Source organism: Miniopterus natalensis, chromosome 10 (assembly GCF_054644295.1).
Source record: "Miniopterus natalensis isolate mMinNat1 chromosome 10, mMinNat1.hap1, whole genome shotgun sequence".
Lineage (NCBI taxonomy): Eukaryota > Metazoa > Chordata > Mammalia > Chiroptera > Miniopteridae > Miniopterus > Miniopterus natalensis.
Window position 1 is genome coordinate 20,207,632 of NC_142090.1, and position 27,540 is coordinate 20,235,171.

At 41.3% G+C, this 27,540-nt stretch overlaps 1 protein-coding gene across 1 annotated transcript; it reads left to right on the forward strand.

Annotated features, from left to right (window-relative positions):
• The first annotated feature begins 7,385 nt into the window (after positions 1-7,385).
• On the forward strand, positions 7,386-25,553 carry GPR37 (G protein-coupled receptor 37). Its single transcript, XM_087821393.1, has 2 exons — positions 7,386-8,478; positions 24,256-25,553. Exons 1-2 carry the CDS (start codon positions 7,462-7,464, stop codon positions 25,072-25,074), a joined length of 1,836 nt encoding a protein of 611 aa, XP_087677519.1. The 5' UTR covers positions 7,386-7,461; the 3' UTR covers positions 25,075-25,553.
• Positions 25,554-27,540: the final 1,987 nt, after the last annotated feature.

The following is a 27,540-nucleotide window of genomic DNA, read 5'->3' on the forward strand; positions in this document are numbered from 1 at the left end:
AAAAAACAAACAAAATTTGGCTATGCAATATGGTGTAGGCGTCCAAATATTTTATGTAGCCCAATAGACACATTTTTTTCTGTCATAAATAAAGGATTATTTTAATTGTTGTTCTTTCATATTACATTTTACATAATTATATATTGATATTTGAATTTTGAGATAGACATAATCATATTGGTGATTTATCCCTAACAGTACCATTTTTGCCATTAATTCTAAATGGACTGTTATAATACGTGGTGAAGGGGGAGGATAGTCGATAGAGACTTTCAAACTAACAACTAGCAATTTAGGGACAGAGAAAGTTTGCAACCACAATCTTTAAAAAAGGCTTATTTTGAATCTCAGAAAATAATAACCTATTGGTTACATGTTAGAATTTCTTTTAGAGAAATGGTCCTTTTGGATTCTCTGGAGCCAAAAGAAAAGAAAAATTATTTGAGAAGTGAACTGAGTGCTGAGTAACGCTTTTCCTCTTCAATAATGTATCTAAAAACTTAAAATAGTCATTTCTCTTATTTCGTAATATGTCTTATTTCAGCACACTGAACATTAAATGAAGGTAATAGATCGTATAGAAATGTCAAGACAGGTAGTAATTTACATGTTCTCTTTTGTATATACAAAAATCAATAGTATATGTTATAAACCCTGTGGAATGCTGACACAGAAAAATCCATGTTCAAATCAGTTTTTGTACAGATAAATGAACACTGATGTAAACCAAACAATGATTAACCAACATATTTTCTGATCTGTATTTCTAAACTAAAACCTACAGAAATAGATGAGCTGTGCTAATTTTCACTGAAAAATATAATTACAGATGAGATACGATTTGGGAAAAGATTTGAAAGACACTCATTTTTCTTTTTGCACAAAGTGAATGCTTTCTAAATTTTCTTATAAAATAAACTCATTATTTTAGACTATTTTATCAAGCATGACCTCCTTCAAGGCTCATGTGTTCTTAACCTTTAAAAGACGGCATTTAAAAGACAGCATCATACAAACTCCATATATTTTCCAGGATCAACTGTACAAATAATGGTTTCTTTCCTTTTGCCTGTAAAAAAGAACGTATATGCTTCGGTTTCTGAGTATTTAATGGCATTTAAATTTTGCTAATGGCAAGAAACAGTTGAACTACTAAAGACAATAACAACAAATATTGTACACTTATAAAGTCTTTTCATATGTGCCTAATTATTATAACAACTTGGGTGCAGAGCTGAGACCAGGTATGAGTATCCTTGTTTTACTGATGAGAAAATTGTGTTTCCCAAAAGACAGATGATTGACATAGTCCCAGGTGCCAATAGAGCGGCTGGAGCTCTCTGTGATTTTCTTCATGGTCACTAAGTCTTTATTTAAGGTGCCAGAGCTGTCATCCAAATAGGAAGGCATCATGTTCAGGTTAAGGAGGGGACTTCTTATGAATAATAAGGTATCATCTCAGACAAGAACAGGCATCCCCACCTCCAGGGTTTACGAAGACCACCCTCCAAGTTGGAGCCTCAGCTCCGCAGCTGACCACTTGGAGAAATGATGCCCGACTCAGGCCGAGTATGTGCCAATTACAATGGACTGTCCGGGAAGGGTGCAAGGACATTTTCCCTGCTGTGCTTGGAGATCTTTCTGGATCGAGATGGAAAGGAGTGACACAGCAATGTGATCTGCAGTAAGAAGGATATGAAACCAGCTTCCATGTGTAACCCACATTTCACACTAAGGCAGGCAGTAGGCCTGGTTTTATTTTGCCAACTTTTCTGTTGTTTTTGCTTTCCCACAATTAACCCAGATTACCCCCTCCTGAATTTTTGGTTTAAGAGATGAAATACTATAGTTACAGCTTTCTCCCATTCCATTTCCATCCCTCTGTCCCTAGGGGGACTAATACCCTGAAGTTGATGTATATTTTTCCCATCCATATAGTTGAACTTTCATGATATATGTGATTTATTATACTGTTTTGTGTGCTTTCTAAGTTACACAAATGGCAGAACAGGATACTTAAGACATTGAATCGTACTTTTTTCCCCTTTCTATTTTTGTGATTCAGCCTTGTGGATACATGTAAGTGTAGTTTGTGCTTTTTATGAATATACTATAGTTAATTTTCCCATTCCTGTACTGATTGATGCTTGCATCGGGTCCATCTTTTTATTCTTAAACACAAGTGTAGAGATTTTCTTACGCCCACACATGAGAGCTCCTGAGAGTTTATATTTAGGCATACATAGTATTTCAAGTTCAGAGGATATAAATACCAGCAACTTTTTAGGAATTGACACATTTCTCTCTCTAAGAGCAGGATGTGAGACCTCTCATTTCTTCCCATCCTCTTAATCAGTTGGATATTATCATTGCTCTCATTGTTGCCAGTCTAATGGAGGTGAAATGGCATTAATTATTATTATAACTTGCAACTATCTAATTATTGAGATTGAGCTTCTTTCCACAGTTGTATTGGTCATTTGAATTTCCTCTCTTGTGAAATTCCTGTCCTTTGTCCATTTTTTCCCAATTAGTCCTTCCTTTAGTTATTTGTAGGTGTTTTCGTAGATATTAGATACTGGTTCTTTTTTCTAAGTAAATTCCAAAGATCTCTGTGGAAAGTGGTTTATTTGACAGATTATTATAAAATGGTGATAAATAACCCCAAGATTACAGCATGTTTGTGTGTTCCCATGATACCTGCACCTCTCAGTCTCAGAGCAAAACTTCAGTAAGTGTCCCAAACAGGGATACTGCTGGGGGCCCACCTTGGCAAGGCCCCTCAGAATTTTATCTATGTACATGCAAATTAACACAAATGTTATAACACAAATTTTATCTATGTTATAACACAATGCAAATTAACACAAAATGTTATAACACAAATTTTATCTATGTACATGCAAATTAACACAAATGTTAATATAACATTTACTTGGCTCTAAGCAACTGCCCTGGATGCTTATTTTATAAGATGTTTCTCGTAGGCAGTTGTAAACCTGCATCGTAAAATTGTTTTGTGTCTTTAAAAGGCCAACTTGAGCTGGGCTTTCCTCTGACTAGTAGCCAGCCTTACATATCACTACTCCTGTCCCACAGCCTGCTCTCACCTTTGGCTTGATTTAAAGTTTGCTGATGGTGTCCTTATTGGTTCAGAAATGTAAAATTTTAAGATAGACATACTTTTCATTATTTTTATACTTTGCTTCTTGAGTCTTCCTTATGAAATATTTCTCACTCTGATCTCATAATGACATTTTCCTAAAATTTCTTCTCAAAATTTTAAATACTTAGGATTTACATAAAGGTCTTCAATCTGACATGTTTTTTATATAAAGTATGAAGAAGGAAATATAATTTTATTTCTCCCCTATATAAGTTGTCGTCAACTTTTCAGTTCCATTTTTCCTCAGTACTAATTTTATATTCTTTTTACTCCAGTGCAACCATTTCCAGAATTTGTAAGGGCAGTTCTCTTGTTATATCAAATTTCCACATCAGTTTATGCACAATTCCATATTTTCTGTTCTATTTCCACTTGTCTATTTGACCATCCCTACACCAACATCATGCTATTTTTGTTACTGTAGTATATAAGCTTGGTATTTGGTAAGGTGCAACTGGTTTAGATTTTGAATGTAGGTTTATCTCATCTACAAATGACACCAATTTTATTTCTTTACATTCATTTCTTCTTGTCTTATTTTATTAGTAAGCATTTTCAGTACAGTGCTAATTATAAAAGAGGTGGTCCATGTTGTGTTCTGATATTTTTGATATTTTGACATTGTTTGCTGTATTTTATTAGCTAATACTTATTATATTAAGGAAACTTCTCTATTCATAGTTTGCTAACAGTTTTAATCATGAATCATGATTGAATTTAATCAAATGTTTCTCCTGCATCTGTTGAGATAAATATATCTTTGTCCTTCAGTATCTCAATTTCATAAATTATTTTTTAAATGTTCTAAATGTTAAGGTATCCTGGCATTCCTGGGACAAGCCCTATTATGTGCTATATGTAAAAACAAAACAAACAAACAAATAAAACACCAGGTCATATTGAATTCAACTTGTCAGGATTTTCTTTGGGATTATTGGATATAAGTGTGTAAGTACTAAAAAACCACTGTTATACATAAAAGCTTTCACTGCCATCTTGCCAAAGGGACAGCCTTTCCCCATTAATCACTGCGTTCCCTTACTCTGTTCTTTTCTCCGTAGCTCTTATCATCAGCTGACATTATATATTTGTTTGTTTTTTGCTTATCTCCCTGAAGAAAATATAAATTCAGTGAGAGCAGACATTTATTTTTGTTTACTGATCTATCCTACATAATCTGGGCAGAATATTTGTTTACTGAATTAATTCATGTGATATAATAATTAGTGTACATAGATGAATAACTCAACATATATATTAAATAAATAAGCCTATAATTTTTTCTCTTTTTCTGTCATTGTCTGATTTTGATATTAAGGTTATTCTGGCTTGATAAAATGAATTGTGTAACTATCAAATATTTTGTATAAATGTATATTTATTTCTTTGGACTTGTTATGGCCCAGTGCTTTCTTGTGGGGAGGTCATGATGAATGATTTGATTTCTTTAATGTTAGAGTTCTACTTAGGCGTCTAAACATTTTTTTCTTGAGTTATTTTTGGTAATCTGTATTTTTCTATAAAATTATTCTTGTTATCACCTCACACCTGTTAGAATGGCTACAATCAACAAGTCCACAAACAACAAGTGCTGGCGAGGGTGTGGAGAAAAGGGGAGCCTAGTACACCGCTGGTGGGAATGCAGACTGGTGCAGCCACTATGGAAAACAGTGTGGCGTTTCCTTAAAAAATTAAATATGGAACTGCCATTTGACCCAGTGATCCCACTCCTAGGGCTATATCCTATGAAACCCGAAACACCAATCAGAAAGAATTTATGCACCCTTATGCTCATAGCTGTACAATTTACAATAGCTAAATCTGGAAACAGCCCAAGTGCCCATCAGTAGACAAGTGGGTAAAAAAGCTGTGGCACATTTACACCATGGAACACTATGCAGCTGTAAAAAAGAAGGATCTCTTAGCTTTTGGGACAGCATGGATGCAACTGGAGAGTATTATGCTAAGTGAAATAAGCCAGTCAGAGGAAGACAAGTATCACATGATCTCACTCATATGTGGAATCTAATGAACAAAATAAACTGATGAACAAAATAGATCCAGAGACACAGAAGCATGGAACAGACTGAGGGATCTCAGAGGGAAGATGGGATGGAGGAGTGGGTGGGAGAGATTAATCAAAGAATTTATATACATATATGCATAACCCATGGACCCAGACAATAGTATGGGGAAGGGGGGGCGGGGGGGGGTCAACGTAATACTTTAAACAATAAAGATAAATTTTTAAAAAGTATTCTTGTCTACATTTTCAGATTATTTGGTATATTAATTTACTATTACTGCTGCAACAAATTACCACAAACTCAGTGGGTTAAACAACACAAATTCCTTATCCTATAGTTCTGAAGCCTAAACTGAGCAAGCAAGGGCCCCCTCCTTCCCCTCTCCAGCTTCTATGAATTGCCAGCGCTGCTCGGCTCACGGGCCCACTCGGTCTAACCCCCTGCCTTCCCCTGTGACTTCAAGGCCCCCCCCGCCCCCCCCAGCCCATCTCCCCGTCTCAAATCTTTAACTGAACCTCAGCTGCAAGGGCCCGTTTGCCCGCTTTCACAGGTATTAGGAATCAGGATGTGGACACCTTTTGGGGGGCCATTATGCTATGGACTGCTATTGGCATCATATTTTTCATTGTATTTTAACCCGTCTCTCTAGCTGTTGCCTTTTTTTCATTTCAAAACGGGGTTATTTCTGCCACTACCGGTTTCCCTTAATCAGCGTGTGTTATTTGTCTACTGTGGTAGCTACGCTCCGCCGGCTGCGGCAGGAGGGTGGGGTTCACGGTCAAGGCTGGAGGGCGCGGTCAGCCGCGCTGGGACTTTGGGTCAGTTTCCCGCCCCCAGGGTCCCGCTACCTCCTCAAACAAAACTGCTTCCCTCGCGCCCCGGGGGGTCTAAATGGCCGGGGGAGGGCGCCCCCTAAGGGCGCCGCAGGACGGGCGGGCGCCGGCCTCCTCGCTCTGCCCCGCGCCCCGGGCTCTGCTCGCGCTCGGTGAACGGAACCCCCAGCCTCCCTCCTCTCGGACCCCGCGGGGTGAAGCCTCGCTCACTGCGCGGGGCCCCGGCGGCACGCGCGCCGCCCGCGGGGATGGGGCGCTCGCTCGGGCGTCTCCCGCTCGCGGCTCGCGAACCGGTCGGGCTGGTTCCGACGCCCGGGGATTAACATCGCGCAGCCGGCCCCAGCCCAGGGCAGCGCGGGCCCCGCGCCTCCGCCCGGTTCCCTCCCGCCTTCCGGCGCCCGGCAGTCAGACCGCTGCGAGGGCGCGACTGAAACGTGCGCGGGGCTAGGGAGCCGCAAACCACCGGGGGACCCCGTGTCGCCGCGAACCGGCCGCTCTCGGCGGCGGCGGGGAGCGCAGCGCGGGGCGTCGCGGGCGCGCGCACCGGCCGAGCGCGGGGAGCGGCCCGGCCCCCTCCCCCTCCCCTCCCCTCCCCTCCCCGCCCGGCCCCCGCCGCGCCCGCCGCCGTTCCAGGCACCGCACTCCCCGCCCGGGCTGCGCCCGCCGTCGCAGCAACAAGCTCCCGCGGCCGCGGGCGCCCGCGCTCCCCGCCCCCTCGCCGAGCCCCTCCTTTGCGGGAACGCGCCGCCCCGCAGCCCGCGCCTCCTCCTGCTCAACTTTGTCCAGGCGGAGAAGCAACTTTGACAGCGGCTGCGGGCTGCGAATCCGATTCTCCTCGGCAGCGGGAGCCCCGCAGGTCGCTTGGGTTGGGGGGGGCGAGAGTTTCCCGGGCGCAGCTGCGCGGCGTCTGGCTGTTTTGCAACCTGTTCCCAGCGAGCCGGGGAAGGGCTGCAGCTCCTAGTCATCAGGAGGCGGCGAACTTCTGTCCCCGCGCCGGCGGCTGGCGGCTGGCGGCGGCGGCACCGAGCGGATGTAAATAGGCAGCGCCGCCGCTTCCGCGAGGCAGTCACCCGGGGCAGGGCGAGCGTGGCGCTCCGTCCCGGCGTCTCCCAGTCGCAACAGCCATCAGCAGTCAGGTGTTGCTTGCAACTTTTCAAGGTCAGCCACCGGGAGCCGAGAGCCCCTTTCTGAGCCTTGGGGATACGCGGCGCTCGGGGTGGATTTGGCTGAGAAATGCACCGGACGCCAGACCCGCGAGGATTGTAGCGCCGGAGGGTTGTGACCCCAAGACCCATCCCCCAACCTCCCGTAATCTCCCGTCCCCCGCTGTCCCGGCGGGGCTATGTGACATGTGTCCAACTCGCGGCAGCAACTTAGGCAGCAGGTGTCGGTCCTAAACGGGAGCCGCAGCTGCCGGGTGCACCCTCGCCGAGCCATGCGGGGCTGGGGCGCGCTTCTCGCCCGCACCTCGCGGTTGCTGCTCCTGCTCCTGCTCCTGCTCCTGCTCCAGGCTTTTGCCGCTTCGGCTCTCGGGTCCGCCCCTGCGCCCAGGAACGAAACTTGTCTGGGGGAAAGCTGCTCACCTCCAGGGAACCAGCGTCACAGCAGGGACGCTTGGGGACCGGGTAATTCTGCAGGAGACCTTCTGCTAACCCGCGCGCCACGGGAGGGGGAGCGGGGAGCAGCCGCGCGCGTGGCGCCCTCGTGGGACCTCCCGGCGGCCCGGAGCGGTGACCCAGGTGCGGGCAGAGGGGCGGAGGCGTCGGCGGCGGAGCCCCCGGGCGCCTGGAGGTGGAAAGGTGCCCGGGATCAGGAGCCCCCTGGAACTCTGGGGGGAGGGAACCCCACGGCCCTCCAACTCTTCCTTCAGACCTCAGAGGGAAAGGAGAAGGGTCCGAGAGGCGCTGGCATTTTGGGGCACAGCCAGAAGCCGAGTGTGAGGACGCAACCCGGAGCCGGCGACCTTTACTACTGGCCGAGGAGAGCCGGGAAACACCAGGGCTCCCACCGCGACCCCCCACCCGACACGGCCAGTGGCCCATCTGGGCGCGAAGGGCGGATGATCGCGCCCCCCGGCAGGGCGCTGGCCCAGAATGCGTCCTCAGACGAAGGGGTCCACGAACGCGGGGACCCCCGCCGGGGAAACAGCACGAGCCGGCGCCTGCGACTGAAGAACCCCTTCTACCCGCTGACCCAGGAGTCGTACGGAGCCTACGCGGTCATGTGTCTGTCGGTGGTGATCTTTGGAACCGGCATTATTGGCAACCTGGCGGTGATGTGCATCGTGTGTCACAACTACTACATGCGGAGCATCTCCAACTCCCTCTTGGCCAACCTGGCCTTCTGGGACTTTCTTATCATCTTCTTCTGCCTTCCACTCGTCATCTTTCACGAGCTGACCAAGAAGTGGCTGCTGGAAGACTTCTCCTGCAAGATCGTGCCCTACATCGAGGTAATGCCTTCCAGGGGGTCTCGAGCTACTACTGGCTTTGCCCATTTCTGGATTTTATAGCATCAGAACTGCCGCTCCAGGTACCTACCTGGCTGTTGTACCCCTTTGAACCCCTTCGCTTTTTCTCTGAGCCCCTCCTTCCTCTCTCTTGCCAATTACCTACCTATCTACCTATCTACCTATCTACCTGTCTGTCTTCTATCATCTATCGAGAGGGGTAGCTTTGTTCACTCACCTTCAAACTCATCTGCTCCCAGATTGTGCAATAATTATGATCTCATAATGCGTAGAATTATTTAGATTTTAATTTATCTCTCTGGATATAGTGTCACATATATTTCGGATTTGGCACCTAGCAGAGATTCTAGAGTTAATAAATGGCCAGTGCATGGTTGTCATGATCAGAACCCAGCAAGGAAAAAACCTGTATCGTTTGTCTACTAGATTTCCAGGCTCCAACATGATTTTCCCCCCAAGAAGATTATTGCGTTTTCTCTCAAATATCAAAATATTTGGAGTAATATTTTATTTAACAAAGGAAATCTGCCTTTCTTTGTTTGTCGGTTGGCCTCATGATATATTAATAACCTCCTAAATTAGTTTAAGTGTCTTTGGCTATCTGCCATGATGTCCCATCTAAATTCTCATGTCATTTCTTGTTTCTTTCTGTTTCCTTCTCGATTTCTCAACAGTTTTATTTATTTTGTATGAATGAGCTTAAGCAAAAATAACACTTTGGTCATCATGGAACAGAATTTATTTCATATTCTCAAAGTATATCATATATGTTTGCCATTTGTGAGGGTATAAAGGATTGGCTATTTTAAGGGATTTCTAAGGCTAGAAAATTTCTTAAGAAGAGAGGCTTATAATAGGTTGTAAACTTTGGAAACAACAATCTTTCTGCATAAAATTTGACTGTTTCATCCTACAGCTAGTGTCCTGCACTATTATTATGGCAGTTGGAATTTGCTCTTTAAATGGCCTGTCTTTAAACACCAGCTCTTGGAAGGAGCCCAAGTGCTTTGTTGCCAGTTGTGTTTTTAGCCAGCTGGCCCTTGATTTTCTCCATTCATACTGCTCGTTTCATTTATGGAAGCAGAAGAAGGGAAACTGTAAATATTCCAGAGCCCCTGATCCTGTCTGGCACCAGGGCCAGTGACACCATGTTCAACATTGCTCCAGGGCCTAAAGCTAGGGGATAAGTAAACAGAAACAGTACCTATTTAGAAGGGCCAAGGCAAGAGACAGTAAATAAGACCCTCTGCTATCCTGGCAGGGATCAGATGCAGAATCATTCCATGCTTGCTAAATCAGCTGTTGTTACTTTACCAGGATCTAGGATTTCTCTTGTTGCCAAGCTCCAAGTAGCTCTGAAATATCTAATTTAGTTGGTAGACAATTCAATTTTGAATTGCAGAGGAGGTAGTTGAATTTATGTTAGAGAATATCTGTCTTCCAATTGCCTTTTCAAGGTCAATTTCAATTTAAAATTTCTTTTTTGTTTGAATAATGCAGAAGAAATTGACATATCTAAAGAAGAGACAAAAGTAAACTATGAAGTGAACAGAGAGTTACCCCAATAAGAGAGGCATGTATTGAGCTGTCTTAAGTGTGTCGGACATGTTTATCATTAGAGGAAAAAACAATAAAGAAGACAGAAAAAATGATACTGGGGAAAGAAAAAAAACTTACCAAAGTTCTTGAAAAAACTTTCAAAGAAAAGAATCCCATCCAAATTCAGGAAAAAAATATAAAAATTTTGGTGAGTTTAATTAGACCTATGAGTTGTGAGTGATGGTATTTATTATGTATGGGTTTTAATTTTTGTTTTAATTCTAAGAAGTTTTAAAAAATGTATATTGTGCTTTCATTTGTATTTCATCTTCCAATTTAATGATCTGCTTCTTAAGAATATTTTGTTTTTACCTCTTCTCTTATGGTTATAAGATCATGGTGATATTTTGCTCTCTGTATTTTTTCCCCTTCTTTGTAGACCTACTTTGTTTTTAAATTTATTGGTATCAGGCTTTGTTTTCCCTAGAGAAGCAAAGGTTTGGGAAAAAAGATTCACTCATTTTTTTTCTTGAAAAATTAGACTATAATTTATGTTTTGACTGTTAAACTAATGAATGAAAGTTTTCATCTTTAATCTAAAATGTAGAATATGTTTCTACATTCCTACCTTAATCTTATTCTTCTGAAATAATTTATTTTATTTTTATTTTTAAATTTTTAAAATACATCATTATTAATTTTAGAGAGAGGAAAGGAGAAGGAGAGAGAGAGAGAGAAACATCAATGATGAGCGTGTCATTGATCAGCTGCCTCCTGCACGCCCCCTACTGGGGATTGAACCCTCAGCCCCGGCATGTGCCCTGACTGGGAATCCAACCGCAACCTCCTGGATCATAGGTTGATGCTCAACTGCTGAGCCATGCCCACTGAGCTGAATTAATTTTATAATGTTTTATCATGCTTTATGAAAATAATTAGTGGACAGTACTAACAGCTTCATAATTCCTGAGTATGACCATAGGAAGTATAGTCCAAATCTCAAAATAAAGCATTTCTGCCTCCAGGAAGCACTGTTATTTTCACAGAAATCACAGGTTTATTTATTGGCTGTTCTATGTCAGGTTCCCCCCCAAACAGGCCCTAATGTGGAGATTTGCTTGCAGGAAGTTTATTGGGGTATGCACTCAGGTTCAACACTTAGTAGGGAATGAAGCATGCAGGACTGGGCAGAAGGAGAAGGTGAACTGTGATGCAGATGCCACAGAGACCTCAGCTGGCACCACAGGGAGCTCTAGGGCTGGGGTGGCCCTGCAAAGATATTCTGAATTGAGGCATGAGGGACCACACTTTATACCCCCTAATGGACCAGTCATTGGATGCAGGTGGCTTGAGCTGAGTGGATCTCTTTGGTCAAGGGCAGTTTCTAGAGAGGGGTGCAGTTAAGAGCCATCCACCACCAATAGTAGCAGTGGTTGGGAGAATCAGCACTTCATTTCTGAAAGGACTTTTGTGGGGTGGCACTCTGGGTGGGGAACCACAGTCTCCACTACAGTAGCTTTTGAATTATCATGTTAAATTAGAATCGAAGGCATTGAATCCAACCACTTGATGTTGATGTTTACTTATTAGACAAACATCTATAAGGCAAAAGGGGTTCATTTAGTATATTCTTTTTACTTCTGTTCCTTGGCATCTTTAAAAAATGGACAGGAATAAAATAAGCATAAATTGGTATATGAAAGTGCATATATCTTTTCAAATTGGTGCTTTTGTTTTCTTTAATTTCCCAGAAGTGAAATTGCTAGATTATATGGTAGTTCTATTTTGAAATTTTTGAGGAACCTCCACACTGTTTTTCCGTAGTAACCACAATTCATTTTTATTGATCTTTTGCCTTCTTTTCCTTTCTTATCACAGTTCTTTTCTTTTCTACAACCTAAGTATTAGCATAATATTAAGGAAGTAGTGAAATTCTGGGGAGAGTTGTGTTTGTATAGAAAAATAGTAGACATTTCTTCAGCAGAAATTATAGATCTTTGCAATGTGCATTCAACTCTTCTATTTATTTCACTTTGTTGACATAAGGTTTGAGGAGAGCACCAGCTTCCAGGTTCTATCAGTAGAAAGGGAATTTTATCATATTTAATATTGCTTTGAGTGGAAATATACTGGGAGGGAAATGTAGTTGATAACTTCTTCCTTTATTTTTTTGTTAATCCTAGAGGATATTTTTTCCATTAATTTTTTTAGAGAGAGTGGAAGGGAAGCGGGAGGTGGGAGGGGGGGAGAGAGAGAGAGAGAGAGAGAGAGAGAGAGAAACATTGATGAGAGAGAGAGACATCGATTGGTTGCCTCCTGCATGCGCCCCAGCTGGGGCCAGGGATTGAGTGCAACCCAGGTTCATGCCCTTTGGTGCGTGGGCCCACTCTCTAACTACTGAGCATGCTGGCCAGGGCTACCTTTTCCCTCTTTATTCCAGGATTATGACTCCTTTGTGGCCTGGTGATAAGTCCCATAAGGACCAAAGGCAGATGGAGTGGTATGAAAGGGAGAGAAGAGAATCTGTGTGGATGGTAGCCATCCTAACATATACATTATTTTAAACTGGTTTCTGACATAGTCATCAAACAAAAACTATACTCACAGCAAGAGTTGTATGTGGGGAGAGAGAGAGAGGGATATATATATATATATATATATATATATATATATATATGTGAAAGTTTCCTATCACACTGCCTAACAAATGGTTAAAGCCAAACATATTTATATATATATATAAATATAATCAAACTCTAGATATAGATAGATATAGAGTTTGATTATATTTATAGATACATATCTATATCTATATAATCTATATATATCTATACCTATATAATCTATATCTATATCTATCATCTATATATATCTAATCATCTATATCTATATCTCTATATCATCTATATCTATATCATCTCTATCTCTATATCTCTATCCATCTCTGTCTCTGTCTCTATCTCTATCTATTTCTATCTCTCTATCATCTATCTATATGTCTATCTATATCTATATCTATATATCATCTATATCTATCTCTATCTCTATCTATCTCTATCTATCTCTATCTCTATCTCTATCTATCTCTATCATCTCTATCTCTATCTCTATATCTCTATCTCTATCTCTATCTCTATCTCTATCTCTATCTCTATCTCTATCTATCTCTATCTCTATCTCTATCTCTATCTCTATCTCTATCATCTCTATCTCTATCTCTATCTCTATCATCTATCTATATCATCACCTATAATCTATATCATCTATCTATCATCTATATCACCTATATATCTGTATGTCATCTTTATCTATATATGTCATCATCTATCTATCCATGTATCTCTCTCTCTAGAGAGAGAGAGAGGTAGAGAGAGAGATGGAATGGAGGTCTGGGTGAGGATTACAGTAGAAGAACGGCAGAAGAGTTTCCTATCACACCATCTAACAAATGGTTAAAGCCAAACATTCAGGCATTGAATGTGGCAACTGAAACAGCTCTCTGCTCATTACTTGATGGAAGCCAATCAGAGTCGATATATCATCTGATCCAGATCCACTGCTAAATATTTATTTGTTTGGACCTTAATTGGAGGTTTTCAATAATCTAGACTCCTTCTTAGTTTAAAGAAGTCACACCTTCATGGCATATGGTAGGGCAGAAGATATCAGATAGTTCTAAGATAATTCCAGCTCTAACTGTACTTTTTTTACTGTAGTGGGATACAGGTTTCTGCATGAGGGTGGAAAATGAATAAAGGAAATGCATTTCACCGAGGCCTCTGGACTAGGAATGATCTGTGAAAGGTCTAGAATCTCTTGTAATGAAAAGAGCCAGATTCTCCAGTGGTTTTAGAAATACTGGTTTTAAACTGAAAGAAGCAAATGGCCTTTTCATTGCTTTAGACTGTAGTTAGCACTGATGGGAAGAAAGGAAGGTTCTGGAAGCTGAAGATGATAGTACCACACAGGTATGAAATTCTGCACAGGTTTCCCTAGAATCCCAACATTCAAGTAATAGCACATTTATCTTGGCAGATGGTAAATTTGCTTGAGTGGTGGATTAGCCATTAGGTATTCTAATGGACTTTTAAGTGGAAACATGCAGTTTTATGAGCAATTTGAAAGTTACTACTAATATTCTCAGGGAAAAGAGACACTGTGTGAGAATGGTGCTTAAAAAATATTTAATGACTTCTCATTAATCCCTTTATAATTATTTTCTGCATACCCATATGAGTGAAAATATTTAGCTGATAACTCCTGTACAAAGGAAAAAAGTTATAGAGTGTGCTCTTATATATAATGCCATTCATGAACAGTGTATGGTGAAGTTTACTGAATTTGGGTTCCATATAAGAAATAAAAGCTTTATGATATTCAAGTGTGAAATTCAAATAATTTTTTAAACTATTGATTGTAGTAAAAATGTCATACTTTTATACAGCTTGTCAATGAGGTATAAACAGGAACATAGTTTTTCTTTACTTCCCTCCTAGAAACATTAGTTGGCATTCAGCTTTTAAGGATTATATATAGATCAGCAGTACCCAATAAGTGATTAAAGAACAGTTTGAATAATTCATTTTCTACCATCTTTTTCCATATGTGTCATCATCCATTCACTTATTTACTATACATTCATTCATCAAACATTTATTGGGCTTGTTTTTTTTCTATGATAGACGCTATGTTAGCAGGGGAATAGCTGAAAAAGGGCCCAGAAATGAATAACATAGATGAGTTACCGCTGTTAACATTATGGGATAGGAAAATGATGTTTTACCGTGTAATAAACACTATAATAAAGGTTTAAACAAGGTACTACAGAAGTTCAGGAATGGCCCTGGAATGGGCCAGTCACAACTGTACTTGGTTATGATCAAAGATAGAAAAATTCAAGTGAAAACTGCTTCCTCTAATTCTTTTTGAATAATTTTTTATTACAGTTCATCTTCATAAATGCCATACAGCCTAAATCTGTGGTGAAAAGTTACATGTGTGAAAATCTTTTAATTCTTGCATTCTTATTTTCTCAACCTTTCCTGGGATGGGAGACCTATAAGAATAATTGGCAAAATAATTTAGTCGATAACAACAATCTTAGAAATTTTGTTTAGAAAACAGAATTATTCTAAATATCCTTAAATATTTAATTATTATTTAGAATATAATGTGTGAGATCACCATCCCTGCTTTGGAATTATTAATCCTTATTAACCATAAGGACATTAGTGAAATCGAATTTTTAAATTTTATTTAAATGACTGCTTATGTAGTAATGAATTAACAGGATGCTAAATTGAGTCCCTTCCTTCTGAAAATTTCAGTGGTGTACCTATTATTTAACTTGATCTTAGAGAACCTGGGAAGAGAGACTGACTAGGGAGGTACTTCAGACCCTATCATTGAGTGAAGGGAAGGGAAGCATGGAGAATGCTTTTCCAAGAACTGGATTAATCTCTCAAGCACACAGTCAGAGTGAGGAGTTGCCTTGAGTTCCTGAGAGCCGTCAAGGTATCTGCAAACAAATCAAATATGTCTCCAGAAGCAAAATAGACCTGAGTTTATACGTCTACCCAAGGTGGAGGAGGTGTGCGTCTACCTTGTCCTTTGCCTTTACAGTGCCTGCACCTTGATAGAATGTTTACACCTTTAATAGCTCTTCCTATGTGCTGGAAACTAGATTTAACAATGTGACATTGGATGCACAGGGACCTGTTTGGGATGTGGACTGTGGGGAGATGGATGGATAGGCTGCTATGCAGTGAGATTTGTCTCTGTCACTACATTTCTGCTCCCATCCCCAGGGTTCCTCCTGTCATTTTACTCCCTAGGAACTGACCTGCCAACGTCCCATAATTAACTCAACCTTATTGCCAAGACTGACGCTTAAGTATCCTAATTAGAATGGTGTTCTTTGTGCCAGGAGAGATGATCTCATCTAAAATGTCAAGGTGGGGCGGGGAAAGGGATTGCGGCAACCTCAAACGCGGGGTCTTTCCGAATGGAAAGACAGGTATAGAGACTTTCCATTAAACACAGGATATAATCAGTACCGGGCTTATTCTTGAGACAGAATATTTTTGGTCTGTGAATTTATGACAGCTTTCAGTGTTACTTGTCAGCACATGCGAGTGGTTCAGAGCATTAATGAGGCCAAGGTCACTGATTCGATCTCTGCCTGGAGTGTGTCATTTCATTACGCCTATGGCTGTTCCTAGGGTCACCACTTTCAGCCCCTCGTCATCCTCCACCTTCTGCCTTTCCTCCTACTCTTACTGCCTCCTCCTTGGGTCAGATCGCTCCCGTATAGGGAAAGCATCCTGTTAATCAATTCACCACCCAAGATGTGAGATTTAGAGATATTTGCCTTTTATAAGAGGTTTGAATGAGAATGAATACTGCTTCCTTAACAGGCTACCAAGAAAATTTATAGGGAAATTTTATCTTACAATATAGCTTTTCAATGTCATTCTAATCATGATGACCCAAGCACAAATGGAAGAGGCCAACTCTAATTTTGTTTTCAGTGTAGGTTCACAATCATGCAAATCAATGCCATTAGGCACAGGGAAAATAAGTGAACATTTGCTACTATTTTTTAGAAACTCATCAGAACCCCAAGGTAAATAACTGAAATTCTAGGTAACTTGAAGATTGATTAGAAACATCATAATAATACCAAGCATTGAAAACTGGAGTGTGGGTTGGGGGAAATATTATGTTTTGAAATGAATTTCTAATTATTGAGAATGATTATGGAATGCATGGCTCCCTTCAGAACTGCTGTTTCCAATAGATGGCTTTTCCATTTTAGGACAAATGATGTTAATCTTGCCTCATTTGCATTTTTATACCGAGCATTGACATATTTAAAATTAAATTATAACATTTTACACGAGTTGTAGTAAAATAGTTTTCTTAACTACAAAAGAAATATACTGTGTTACAAAAGTCAGAAGTCGCAATGGGTAGGAAAGCTTGGGTCAAGGTGGGGATGATATATTCGCTTTTCAATAGTCTCAATTGTTTTTAAAGTAACTAAGAGATCTTACCAGGCATAAGCAAGAGAGAGGAAGGTGGAGAATAAGACGGTAATGATGGTTGATGCCTTCAAAATATTTTTTCCCCGTGACATTGAGAATCACATATAGATGAAATAGGCCGGGCACAATTGAAATAAAGGGACATGTATGATATGTGGGTGTATCAGATTAAATCTCAGTGACACTGATAAAGGGAAGGAGCTTCTGTTTGTGGAAGTGTGGCCATGAAGAGCTCTATTTCATTTCAGAGGGGTGTGCAGGCTGGGAGGGGTGAGGCATGTCGCTCTTACTGTTTTGATTGGGAAACACTGGTGGAAGTGTGTCACTCGCTGCACTTATTTAAATGAGGTATAGTATCATGATATGCACGCACTCAGAAATGAAGACCTTTGGACAAAGGCCATCTCATTCATAGCTGTCTGCTAAACAGTGGCTCTGATAAACACGCTGTCCCCACTGGTGCTCAAAGAAGGGTCTCTTCCTGGGGAGGTTGCCTTAAAGTGCTGTAAGGAACAGGGTTATGGAAAATGCAAGAGGAAGCCATTTAGAGTTTTCAAAGGAAAACCCAACCCTGTGCTCCTCCTGCTTTTTTCCTGACTGATTGTTAGGCCTGTAACCACAGACTCATAATAGATAATCATTCATGGCCCAAATGAATGGGTTTTCTTAACAATAATGCCCTTGTTTGGAGAGTTACTTGTAAACAAAGGACAGCACAGAAACAGATGCACTTCAACGTCTTTTTTAGGTAAAATATGTTAGGCTAGAGTACAGTTGTCATGACTTTGGTTAGAAATTCCCTAGTTTACAAAAATCGGTGTTTTCCAGTGGCTTTGTTGTACTTAAAGCATGTAGATTCAGTTTTATACGAAGGAAGTTTTGCTTAGAAGTACATTGGTTCGTTTTCCCCCATTAGGGTTATCACTGACTTGTATGAGAAGGTTTAGTAAAGGTCCTCTTTACTTGGTTAAGAGTCGGACCTCATGTGATCTGTGTTGTCTGTTTCACAGCTTCCTCTCATTCATAATACTTTTTTCTTTTTTAAATATTTTTTACTCCTTGCCCAAGGACATGCTTTTACTGATTTTAGAGAGATAAGAAGGGAGAGGGGGAGAGAGAGAGAAACATTGATGTTACAGAGACACATCAACCCATTGCCTCCCGCAGGCACCCCTACTTGGGATCGAACCCACAACCTGGGTGTGTCCTCACTGGAAATCGAACCCATGACCCTTCAGAACACTGGACGATGCTCCAACCAGCTGAGCCACACCAGCGAGGGCCACGATGCTTCCTTACGTGTCTGCAGTGAGCTTCTGAGAAATGGAGCAATAGCTAACACCCGATCTTCAGAGATGTCTGTTTTTTATAAAGTATCCATATGCTCTTTCTTCGTATCATTTTGAATGAATGGGAATTTAATGTAGTACAGAGTGAGTGTGGTGGCCCAGGATCTCCCACGACGTGAAGCTTGTCTTGCATTAGGAGCTTCATGAGTGGGAAGGACATTTGGCACAGGAGCTGCTGCTTTTCCACCCGAGTGCGGACTGGGTGGGGGAAGGGGTTTGCTGTTGTGACTGAGATACAAAGAAGAGCAGAACGCTGCTGTTTGAAAGGAAGATTTTAGAGTTGTTTATTTGGATTCTCTTGCTTCTGTATTTTGATACCGATCCCCTCAAAATGCTCAATATCTTATTTTCCCACTAGTTAAAATTTTCTACTTCTAGCTTTCCTCTGATGTTGAGTCTCAAAATTAATAGCCTTGTCTATTAAAAGTGTTTACAGTTCTGCCTTTGTGGATGTTAATTATTCCTCCCATTGCAGTTTAATTAATAAGAGATTGCATCTTACTCATTTTATCTCTCAGGATGTTGCTTCAAAGAACTAACCATCTAAGCTAATGCTCAACAGCTTTACCCCCAAGAGCATATTTCATAGTGATATTGAATTTTAGCAGTCAGATATGGTCATTAAATGCAGAAGATCCAGCAGTCATGATACAGTTTTATAATTACATATAATTGCACCATTCATCTTGGTGGAATTTCTAATGAGCTGTATGTAAACAAATATATTTTAAAATTGTGATAGAAATCTTTCCATGTTACCCCCAACATTTAGCAATTTTAATTACATGGATACATTTCATATCTGAGTAAGCAGGAATTAGCCTATCATCCATTATCCAGATGCTTTTTATCAATTAATATCTGAGGTATGCAGTTAATTCTTTACAGATGTTTAAAGCCTTCTGTAAATGATTTGGGGAAGTACTGAGCAGGGACTTTGTACCTTTCTGGTTCTCTCACATCATAAAATTGAGTGCATACGTGAATTTATGGAAAAATGTCTGAAGTAAAAACACTGCAGGCGGTGATAGCTGGAGGGAGCAGATATCTAGGCCCGCGTTGGGCTGCTGTTGCTGTGGCAACTGCCTTGTAAGCTCTGCCTGCATTGGGGCCGCATTTTCCTTGGAGGCTCCTTTGACAACTCTCTCTGTAGCTCTTGTGACCTTCCTGGACAGCTCCCCCTCCTTCAGCTGGATCTCGATGGCAGAGAATACTATCAGAGAGAAGTCCAGTTTGAAAACAGGATGCTGGATTCAGGAGCTTCCTGAAATCAGTCTATGAAAATTGGGCAGGTTCCCTCAACCCATGAGTCATCAAGAGGGTTACAGATCAGACATGTCTGAGGTTCTGACTCAGGACTAAAGCTTCTGGGAATATAGCTGAAGAACTAAGCATCTTCAAATAAAATAAAGTGAGGAAGAGTTGCTGAGCGAAAAGGTGGAGCGCACGTAAATCTTGCTTAAAATTTGTCCCGGCTTTTGTTATCCTGTGAGATGAAATATACAGAACCTAGGGAACCCTGTTTTGCTTTTGGAAGCAGTGAACATCTTCTAATTAAGAGTGAATGCATAGCACAGCTTATCATATCTAAGGAGTGGCAATCTAACACACACATCTTACTACATGTCCACCCACATCCATTTGCTATTACTTCTCAAGAAATGCTTTGCAACTGACTTGTGGTTATGTATGCAGATGTTAGCTAGCTCTTGTGATGACTGGTCCAGGTTTTAAATCTCTAGATTTAAAGTTAAGGACATTAATTGGGGAGAAGATGCTATCCCTGGTGTGTTCTGTGTAAGTAATGATAGAAAACTACCAAGAAAATAGATGTTTTGAGACTCTAAGAGAGACTATCCTTTTAATAGAGATGTTATTCATAATTTAGGAAGAGTGCACAGCATCAACCTTGTAGCTTTGTATTTGGGGACTGACTCAGGATATAGAGTGACAGCGAAACATGCACAAAGATTTGCCTTAGTGAAGCCTGCACTGAAAGCCTTGCTGAGGATTTGTGTATATTTGATAATTTGAGAATTTTTTATTTTGTTTTACATTCTTATAGAAAAATGAATCAAAATATTTCAAAAACTGAAATATAAATGTAAAGTTTCAAAAATCTCTAAAATAGAATATGTACTGTAATTTCCACATAATACTGTTTGATGTAGACTTTCAGAAAATGCCAAGTCCTTCTCAGATTTCCATTCAAAGTGTGGCAATTACTGATGTTAAAAAAATATAATTTGGTCAGAAGACAGTTGCACAGTGTGGACCTCAATGTTAAAAATTATTTTGAGCTTACAGCATAGATGCAAAATAAATTTCCATCAAGGTGAACAAGTTATTAATTTGAGAGTTAATTTTTAAAACGTGAATGTAAATATGATTCTTTTTAAATTAGTTATATCAGATTGATCTTTCTTATATTGTTTATGGAATACTTTCTGATGATTTTGCTCCATAGGAATTGTGGCTATAAACTCAGTCATGACCTCTTATTCTGCACTGACCTAGACTGTTGTTAGTCATATTCTCTCTTCATTGTTGCTTCTCACACAGTTAACCCCCTCATTATATCTCATTTTCAAACTGTCTCCACTAATAGGAGAATAGTCAGGGCGTAGATACAATGTCCTTATTTTCCATGTGAGAAGTAGCAGACACTAATATGTAGCATGTAAGAAGAGGAGAGATGATTTGATGTTGGAACACTCGGAATCCATAAGGCTTGCTGGCTGCTGGAGCTCCAGGAGGAGACCATGACTTCTTTTGCCCAAGTTCTGTATGAGATTGGATCCAGGCTCCCTTCTGGAGCAAGGACTTCCATCACCAAAACTGAGGTTATCTGGAAATCATGGATGATTTTTCTCCATTTGGAGCAAGAGAGGTGAGGAGACCCCACAAAGATTTCCTGCTGAGCAAGTGACTGCGTGGGCAGATGCAGAAAGTGTTTGGGAAAGAGCTAAATTATTTGAATCTGTGTCAGGGAAAGTTTGATTTGTTAGTTCACATGCCTGATGACATAATCCTGCAGATCTCTTTTCTTAATTTGGATGACATTGGGCAGCTATCAAAAACCTGCAAATAATTCCAAAAGGTGTGTAACAGTGAAGAATTCTGGGAGCAGTTTAGAACTTTACAGGAGAGAAATGCTTATGCTACAAAGAAGTTAGGGATCACTATTTACAAGAAGCTGCTAGCTTTCCACCAAGATGTAGCCCAACAGAAGATCACACAGAGAAGGCAATTTTTCTAAACTTTACTGGCTACAAAATAAAATAAAAAATAAGGATTTAAACTGAACTTTCATATAACAGTTACTACAATTAGACCTTGCCTGTAGCTGAGACTGGGTGGAAGCAATTATCTGATAGATTTAAGTTGGATAATTTGTTTAAGAAAAAAACCTCTTGACTGTGAATATTGTTCTGACAATTAACTTATTTTCTCTCAATAAAAACCCCACAAAACTACACAAGGCAGGTTGCCATCATTCTGGGGAGATTGACAGCTTGAATACAGTACATAAACAACTCATGTTTTGAGTGCTAAAATTGTTATAACAAATGGTGTTCCTTTTGTTGACATGATCCCTTTGAGTTCTAAAAATTAGACACATATCATACATATATATATATAGTTATATATATAGTTCCTGTCCCTTGGCCAAGGCATGGCCTATAGCTGTGCTTCTTACACATTTCCACTAGCAGAGGGAAATGCATCTGCCCAGGTGACTGGGTGCAGCCCAAAGCATCCCATCCATGTAGGGAGTTTTCTTTTAGTCTCCTGTTTTCTCTTAATACTTATGAACATTTTACCTTCCATTCATTGTCCTTGTTTAAATATAAAATAATGACCACATTTATTAATATTACATCACTTCCACTTCACCCAAAATGGTTGAATAAATTTGCTGCTCCCAGATGGTAACTGTGGGAACCAGCTTCCCCCGTCTGGGTTGACTGTGAGGGAAAAACTGGTTCTTATTTCTTTCTATATCCCCCATATCTAGCAGAGTGCTCGGCATAGGGTCCTTATCAATAAATGTGTGCTTGTGTTGAATGCACGCCTATGCACCCTATTAGAGTGTACGTAGGATGCTCAATAAATATTTTATAGATTATTGAATGATAGTATGTTTACATTAGGAACATGCATTTATATTCCTGGAAAGGCCTCAGTGTGAAAAAAATATGTGTTTTTGGTTCTTAATCTTTAACTCGATTTATTGAGCTATCTGGACCATATGTTGTAAGAACAGTTCCTCTTTGAATACAGTGCTCAGCAGCAGAGGTTTTGGATCTGAAGTTTTCCTGTGGCTGGAGTACTTAGACATTCTATCTGGTTCCTTTTTGCATATTTTCATGGTTATTTTTTATGTCTCCTATTTTCTTTGATGTTCTCTCATTATCTCATATTCCTTTAAATTTGATGAGTATATTTATTTCATGATAACTGTACTTATATCTTTTTTCGTAACCTGTTTCGTTTGGCACATTAACTCATAGTGATGGATTGTTTTTGCATACTGTGATTTTATTATTTATTTTTTAATATGTTTTTATTGATTTGAGAGAAGAAGGGAGGGGGAGAGAGAGAGAGGGAAAAAAATCGATGTAAGAGAGAAATGTCCATCGGTTGTCTCCCATATGCACCCTGACTGGGGATCAAACTGCAACCTGGGTATGTGCCCTGACCAGGAGTCACACTGGTGACCTTTCTGTGCAAGGGACGATGCTCAACCAACTGAGCCACTTAGGCCAGGGGCATAGTGTAGTTTTTAAATTGTGAATCATGTTCCCTGGACTTTTAACTGTGCAATTTCTTTGAGGCCTGGTTTTAAAGTGCCTTCTTTGTGTTCATTGTGTGTCGCCTGGGACAATTTTAAATTGCGCTGTGGGTTTCTCAGAGCCACATAGAAGGTGTGACTTCTGGCTCCAGCCCACTGTAAATTCAGGCTCCTGGTTGGGATTTTCCCTTCCCCTTCGACTCCCCAACTCACCCAGATCCTGACCCTAAAATCCAGATAAGTTTCTCCACTATCTCTCTTCACTGATTTTTTTCTTTCTATACCCAGGAAAATGTCACTATTTGGGGCTTTCCGAAATCATACGGGATCTTCACCTACAGATCTTGGCCTCGCTTTCAGTGGCCACAGCTTTGTTTCCTACCTGTGTACATGGGCACCCGGTCGCATCCTCCTAGTTAAAACCGACTTGGAAATCTCATCAGCACTGGCAGATGCCCCGAGGGCAAATGTGCAGCATGGGGTGGGAGTGGGGTGACCTCTGGCGAATTTCCCTTTCTTGTTTTCCATAGGTATATGCAAAAAGAATATTAAAATACTTTCATTGGCATTTAGGAGAAATTGGAAGAGATCTGCACTCATCTAGTGTATTGGAAAGAGTGGCTCTTGAATGTCTGCTGCGTGAGGCATGCTGCTGAGCCTCACACGGGAAAACCTGGCCCTCCTTTCACTGATGAAAAGGCCAGGCTCCTCCTCTAGGTGGCCTGGCCGCAGGCGTTTTCATGGTGACTGAAATTCTTGGGGCCTCTGTGCTCTTATCTATAATAAAACAGTATCGGACTAAACGCCCTTTATGGATCCTTTCAGCTCTAAAATTTTTTGCTCCATGACCCTGGACCATTGCATTGTTTTTTCTTTCTTATTTTCAATCTTACAATGATTGGGCTGAAGTCAGGGCCCCAGTCCCCATGCCTCATTACTCCCGGAAGCTGCTCTCTGTCTGTCTGGTGTTTTGACGTTTTTCAGCTCTCCCCACAGGTGACATCACGCGTCTTCTGTGTTCCTCCCACAGGTCGCCTCTCTTGGAGTCACGACCTTCACCTTATGCGCGCTGTGCATAGACCGCTTCCGGGCCGCCACCAACGTGCAGATGTACTATGAGATGATCGAGAACTGCTCTTCCACGACTGCCAAGCTGGCGGTCATATGGGTGGGCGCCCTCCTGCTGGCGCTTCCAGAAGTCGTGCTGCGCCAGCTGAGCAAGGACGACCTGGGCTTCGGTGGCCGCGCGCCGGCCGAGCGCTGCGTCATCAAGATCTCCCCGGACCTGCCCGACACCGTCTACGTGCTGGCGCTCACCTACGACAGCGCCAGGCTCTGGTGGTACTTCGGCTGCTACTTCTGCCTGCCCACGCTTTTCACCATCACCTGCTCCTTGGTGACTGCGCGGAAAATCCGCAAAGCGGAGCGAGCGTGCACGCGGGGCAATAAGCGGCAGATCCACCTGGAGAGCCAGATGAACTGCACGGTGGTGGCGCTCACCATCTTATACGGATTTTGCACCATTCCCGAAAATATCTGCAACATCGTTACAGCCTACATGGCCACGGGCGTGTCCCAGCAGACCATGGACCTCCTTCATATCATCAGCCAGTTCCTGCTGTTCTTCAAGTCCTGCGTCACCCCGGTCATCCTGTTCTGCTTGTGCAAACCCTTCAGCCGCGCCTTCATGGAGTGCTGCTGCTGCTGCTGCGACGAGTGCGCCCAGAAGTCCTCCGCGGCGACCAGCGATGACAACGACAACGAGTACACCACGGAGCTGGAACTCTCGCCCTTCAGCACCATCCGCCGGGAAATGTCCACCTTTGCCTCTGTTGGAACGCACTGCTGAAGGGCGCTCGGGCCGGGCAGATTTTTGTTGGTTTGATTTTCATACCCTGTGAAAGTTTTTACTTCCTATTTTTCCTTACGGAGAAACAAATGCAAAAAAAGAAGAAAAAAAAAAAAAAAGAAAAAGAGAGAGAGGATTAACTACTGGAAAACTGACTCTGCAAATTAATATTGCGCTTTGAAAAAAATGTTTATATTTAGTTATTTAATAAGTACGAGGAGGCCAATAGTTTTAGATCCTTTTATCCGGTATGGTGCTAATATTTTATTTGGAAAAAGTTATTGCACCTTAATTAATTACTAATTTTCTTTCTTTCCAAAGTATAATCACTGTACGTTGACCACAGCCACGTGATTTTGTAGGTTATATTATGTTTGAGTTGTGATTGAAAGTGTATTGTATATAGTGTCATGAGATGATTTGAGATGATAAGAAACATTCACAAAGTAGCACCAAATAAATGACACTTTATTCTTTAATGCCATTGTCAATCTACTTTTAACCGATTTTTAATAAATCTCTTAATTGCCTTAAACACACAATTACTGGTTCTATGCACAATTTAAAATTGGCCTTATTGTTTTATAATTTTACTTTCCTTTAAGGCAGGTAACCACTGGGTTATAAAGCCTTAATACAGTAGTGCTATTTTATGTGCATGACTCACAAAACTGTATCGTATTTTTAATATTTAGATGCAGGTGTAAAATTACTTCCAAGTATTTATAAAATATGAATAAACAGACAGCAGAGTAGGAAAGAAAACTATCTCTTTTTTAAAAAAAAACTTACCTTTGAACTAGCATGTGGAGATACAGGTTTTCCTGTGAGGAGTAATGGGGAGAATTAAAGACTAAAATACAATGCACTTGTCACCTGCTGTCTGCTGAACACTGACCTGTGCAGCGCTGCGAATCTTACGTGAAGCACCCTGAATTCTAAGCTTCTCCTTTTAGACAGTGAACTTGATTAAATCTGTGTGATTTAATTTCTTTAAGTAGAATGGAAGTACAGCAGTGGAGTAATAAAATAGATATCTTGATTAGAACACTTAATATTCAAACGCTACCTTTGAATTGGTATTGTGTAAACTTCCAACAAAACACAAACCCGCTCCGTCTGAATAATTTGAATTCCTCAAGGAGCTCAGGTTGCAGCAGTTGTGGAGGATGCCTGCCACGGGGAGCACATGTTAATGGGATGGCAGGGACAGTGACCTAGTGACACAGTGCGGCAGTGCAGCTGTAATGTCTCCGTGTTCAGAAAAAGGGTGCGGGGGAGCCCAGCGTCCTGGCTGGAAACCGCCCTGGGGGTGTGCTTTCTGCCTGTCAATTTTCATTCTGTTTGGCATAACTGAGAAGCACCTTCTTCCAGATTATCCCGTGATGTTATTTAAATCATTACACTTTAGTGCTAGAAAAATATACTTAATCCAAACTATTCATCTTTCCCATGAAATTCAGATTATGACAGTGCCCAGAATACCTCCTTTTCCTCAGTGAGGACTGTTCAAAGGGATTTTTCTCCCTTACTGCCTGTATTCTAAGGCATTGGAAGGAGACTGTGAACAAGGAGTCATTGTCTTCTTACAGAGCCCTGTACTAGGTCTTTGAAAAACTTCTCAGGGACGCCTGGGTGAGGTTTTGGCTGCTGAGCAGATCAACAAATTGTGATTCCCCAGTGTCTCTCATAATAGCTGTCGACTTTTTAAATAAACCTTGATTGAGCACATAGTATAGAAAAGGTCCTATGCTATTATTACCTGCTGTAGATAAAAGTAAATAGAGCTTAGGGTCAGACTTTACAAAACCAGGCAGGGGCGAGATGGGAGGGAAGGAATTAGACAAATAAATGAACAACTACGGTGTAAGGTGGGGCTTGTTAGGAAGGCGTGAGGGTCTAGGACAGTTCAGAGTATGTTGGGATGGAGAACATTGTGAAAGGCCTTAGGAGGTAACCGGCCTTCAGAAGGAGTTGATGAAAGGCAGTGTGGGAGAGGGACGCTTCAGGACGAGAGAGCTAGTTAAACAGAGGAATAGAGGAAGGAACCCTGAGGTGTGGTTGAAGAAGAACTGAATAGTCCAGTCTGGCTCCTATGCTGTGTGTGCATGGAAGCCTCATGGAAAACACTGATGAAAATATGCATTGAGACCATGTGATAAAAAGGTATGACCTTATGTGTTTGGCATTCTAAATCTGTGTTCACCTATGTGTTCGTTAGTGTCAGGTGTAGCAACTTCCTTTCCCCTACATTCACACCGGGTCCTGAACTGAAAATGTTTGGCAGGGAGCTCCATTCCTTTGGGAAACCTTTAAGATCCTTCTGTTCAGAACATTTTTTCTCCAACCCTTCCCCCTTGTTTTAAAAATAGGTGGACTTTTTTCAGTCTTCAAGCACTCTCCAAGCTAACACGTTAAGGTTTCTTCCTAATATTTTAAATTAATCTTGCTTTTAAAAAAAAAAAA

Coding starts and splice junctions, on each gene's coding strand:
- GPR37 (XM_087821393.1), top strand. CDS start 7,462: ATGCGGGGCTGGGGCGCGCTTCTCGCCCGCACCTCGCGGTTGCTGCTC. Junction 8,479..24,255: donor AGATCGTGCCCTACATCGAG/GTAATGCCTTCC, acceptor TTCCTCCCACAG/GTCGCCTCTCTTGGAGTCAC.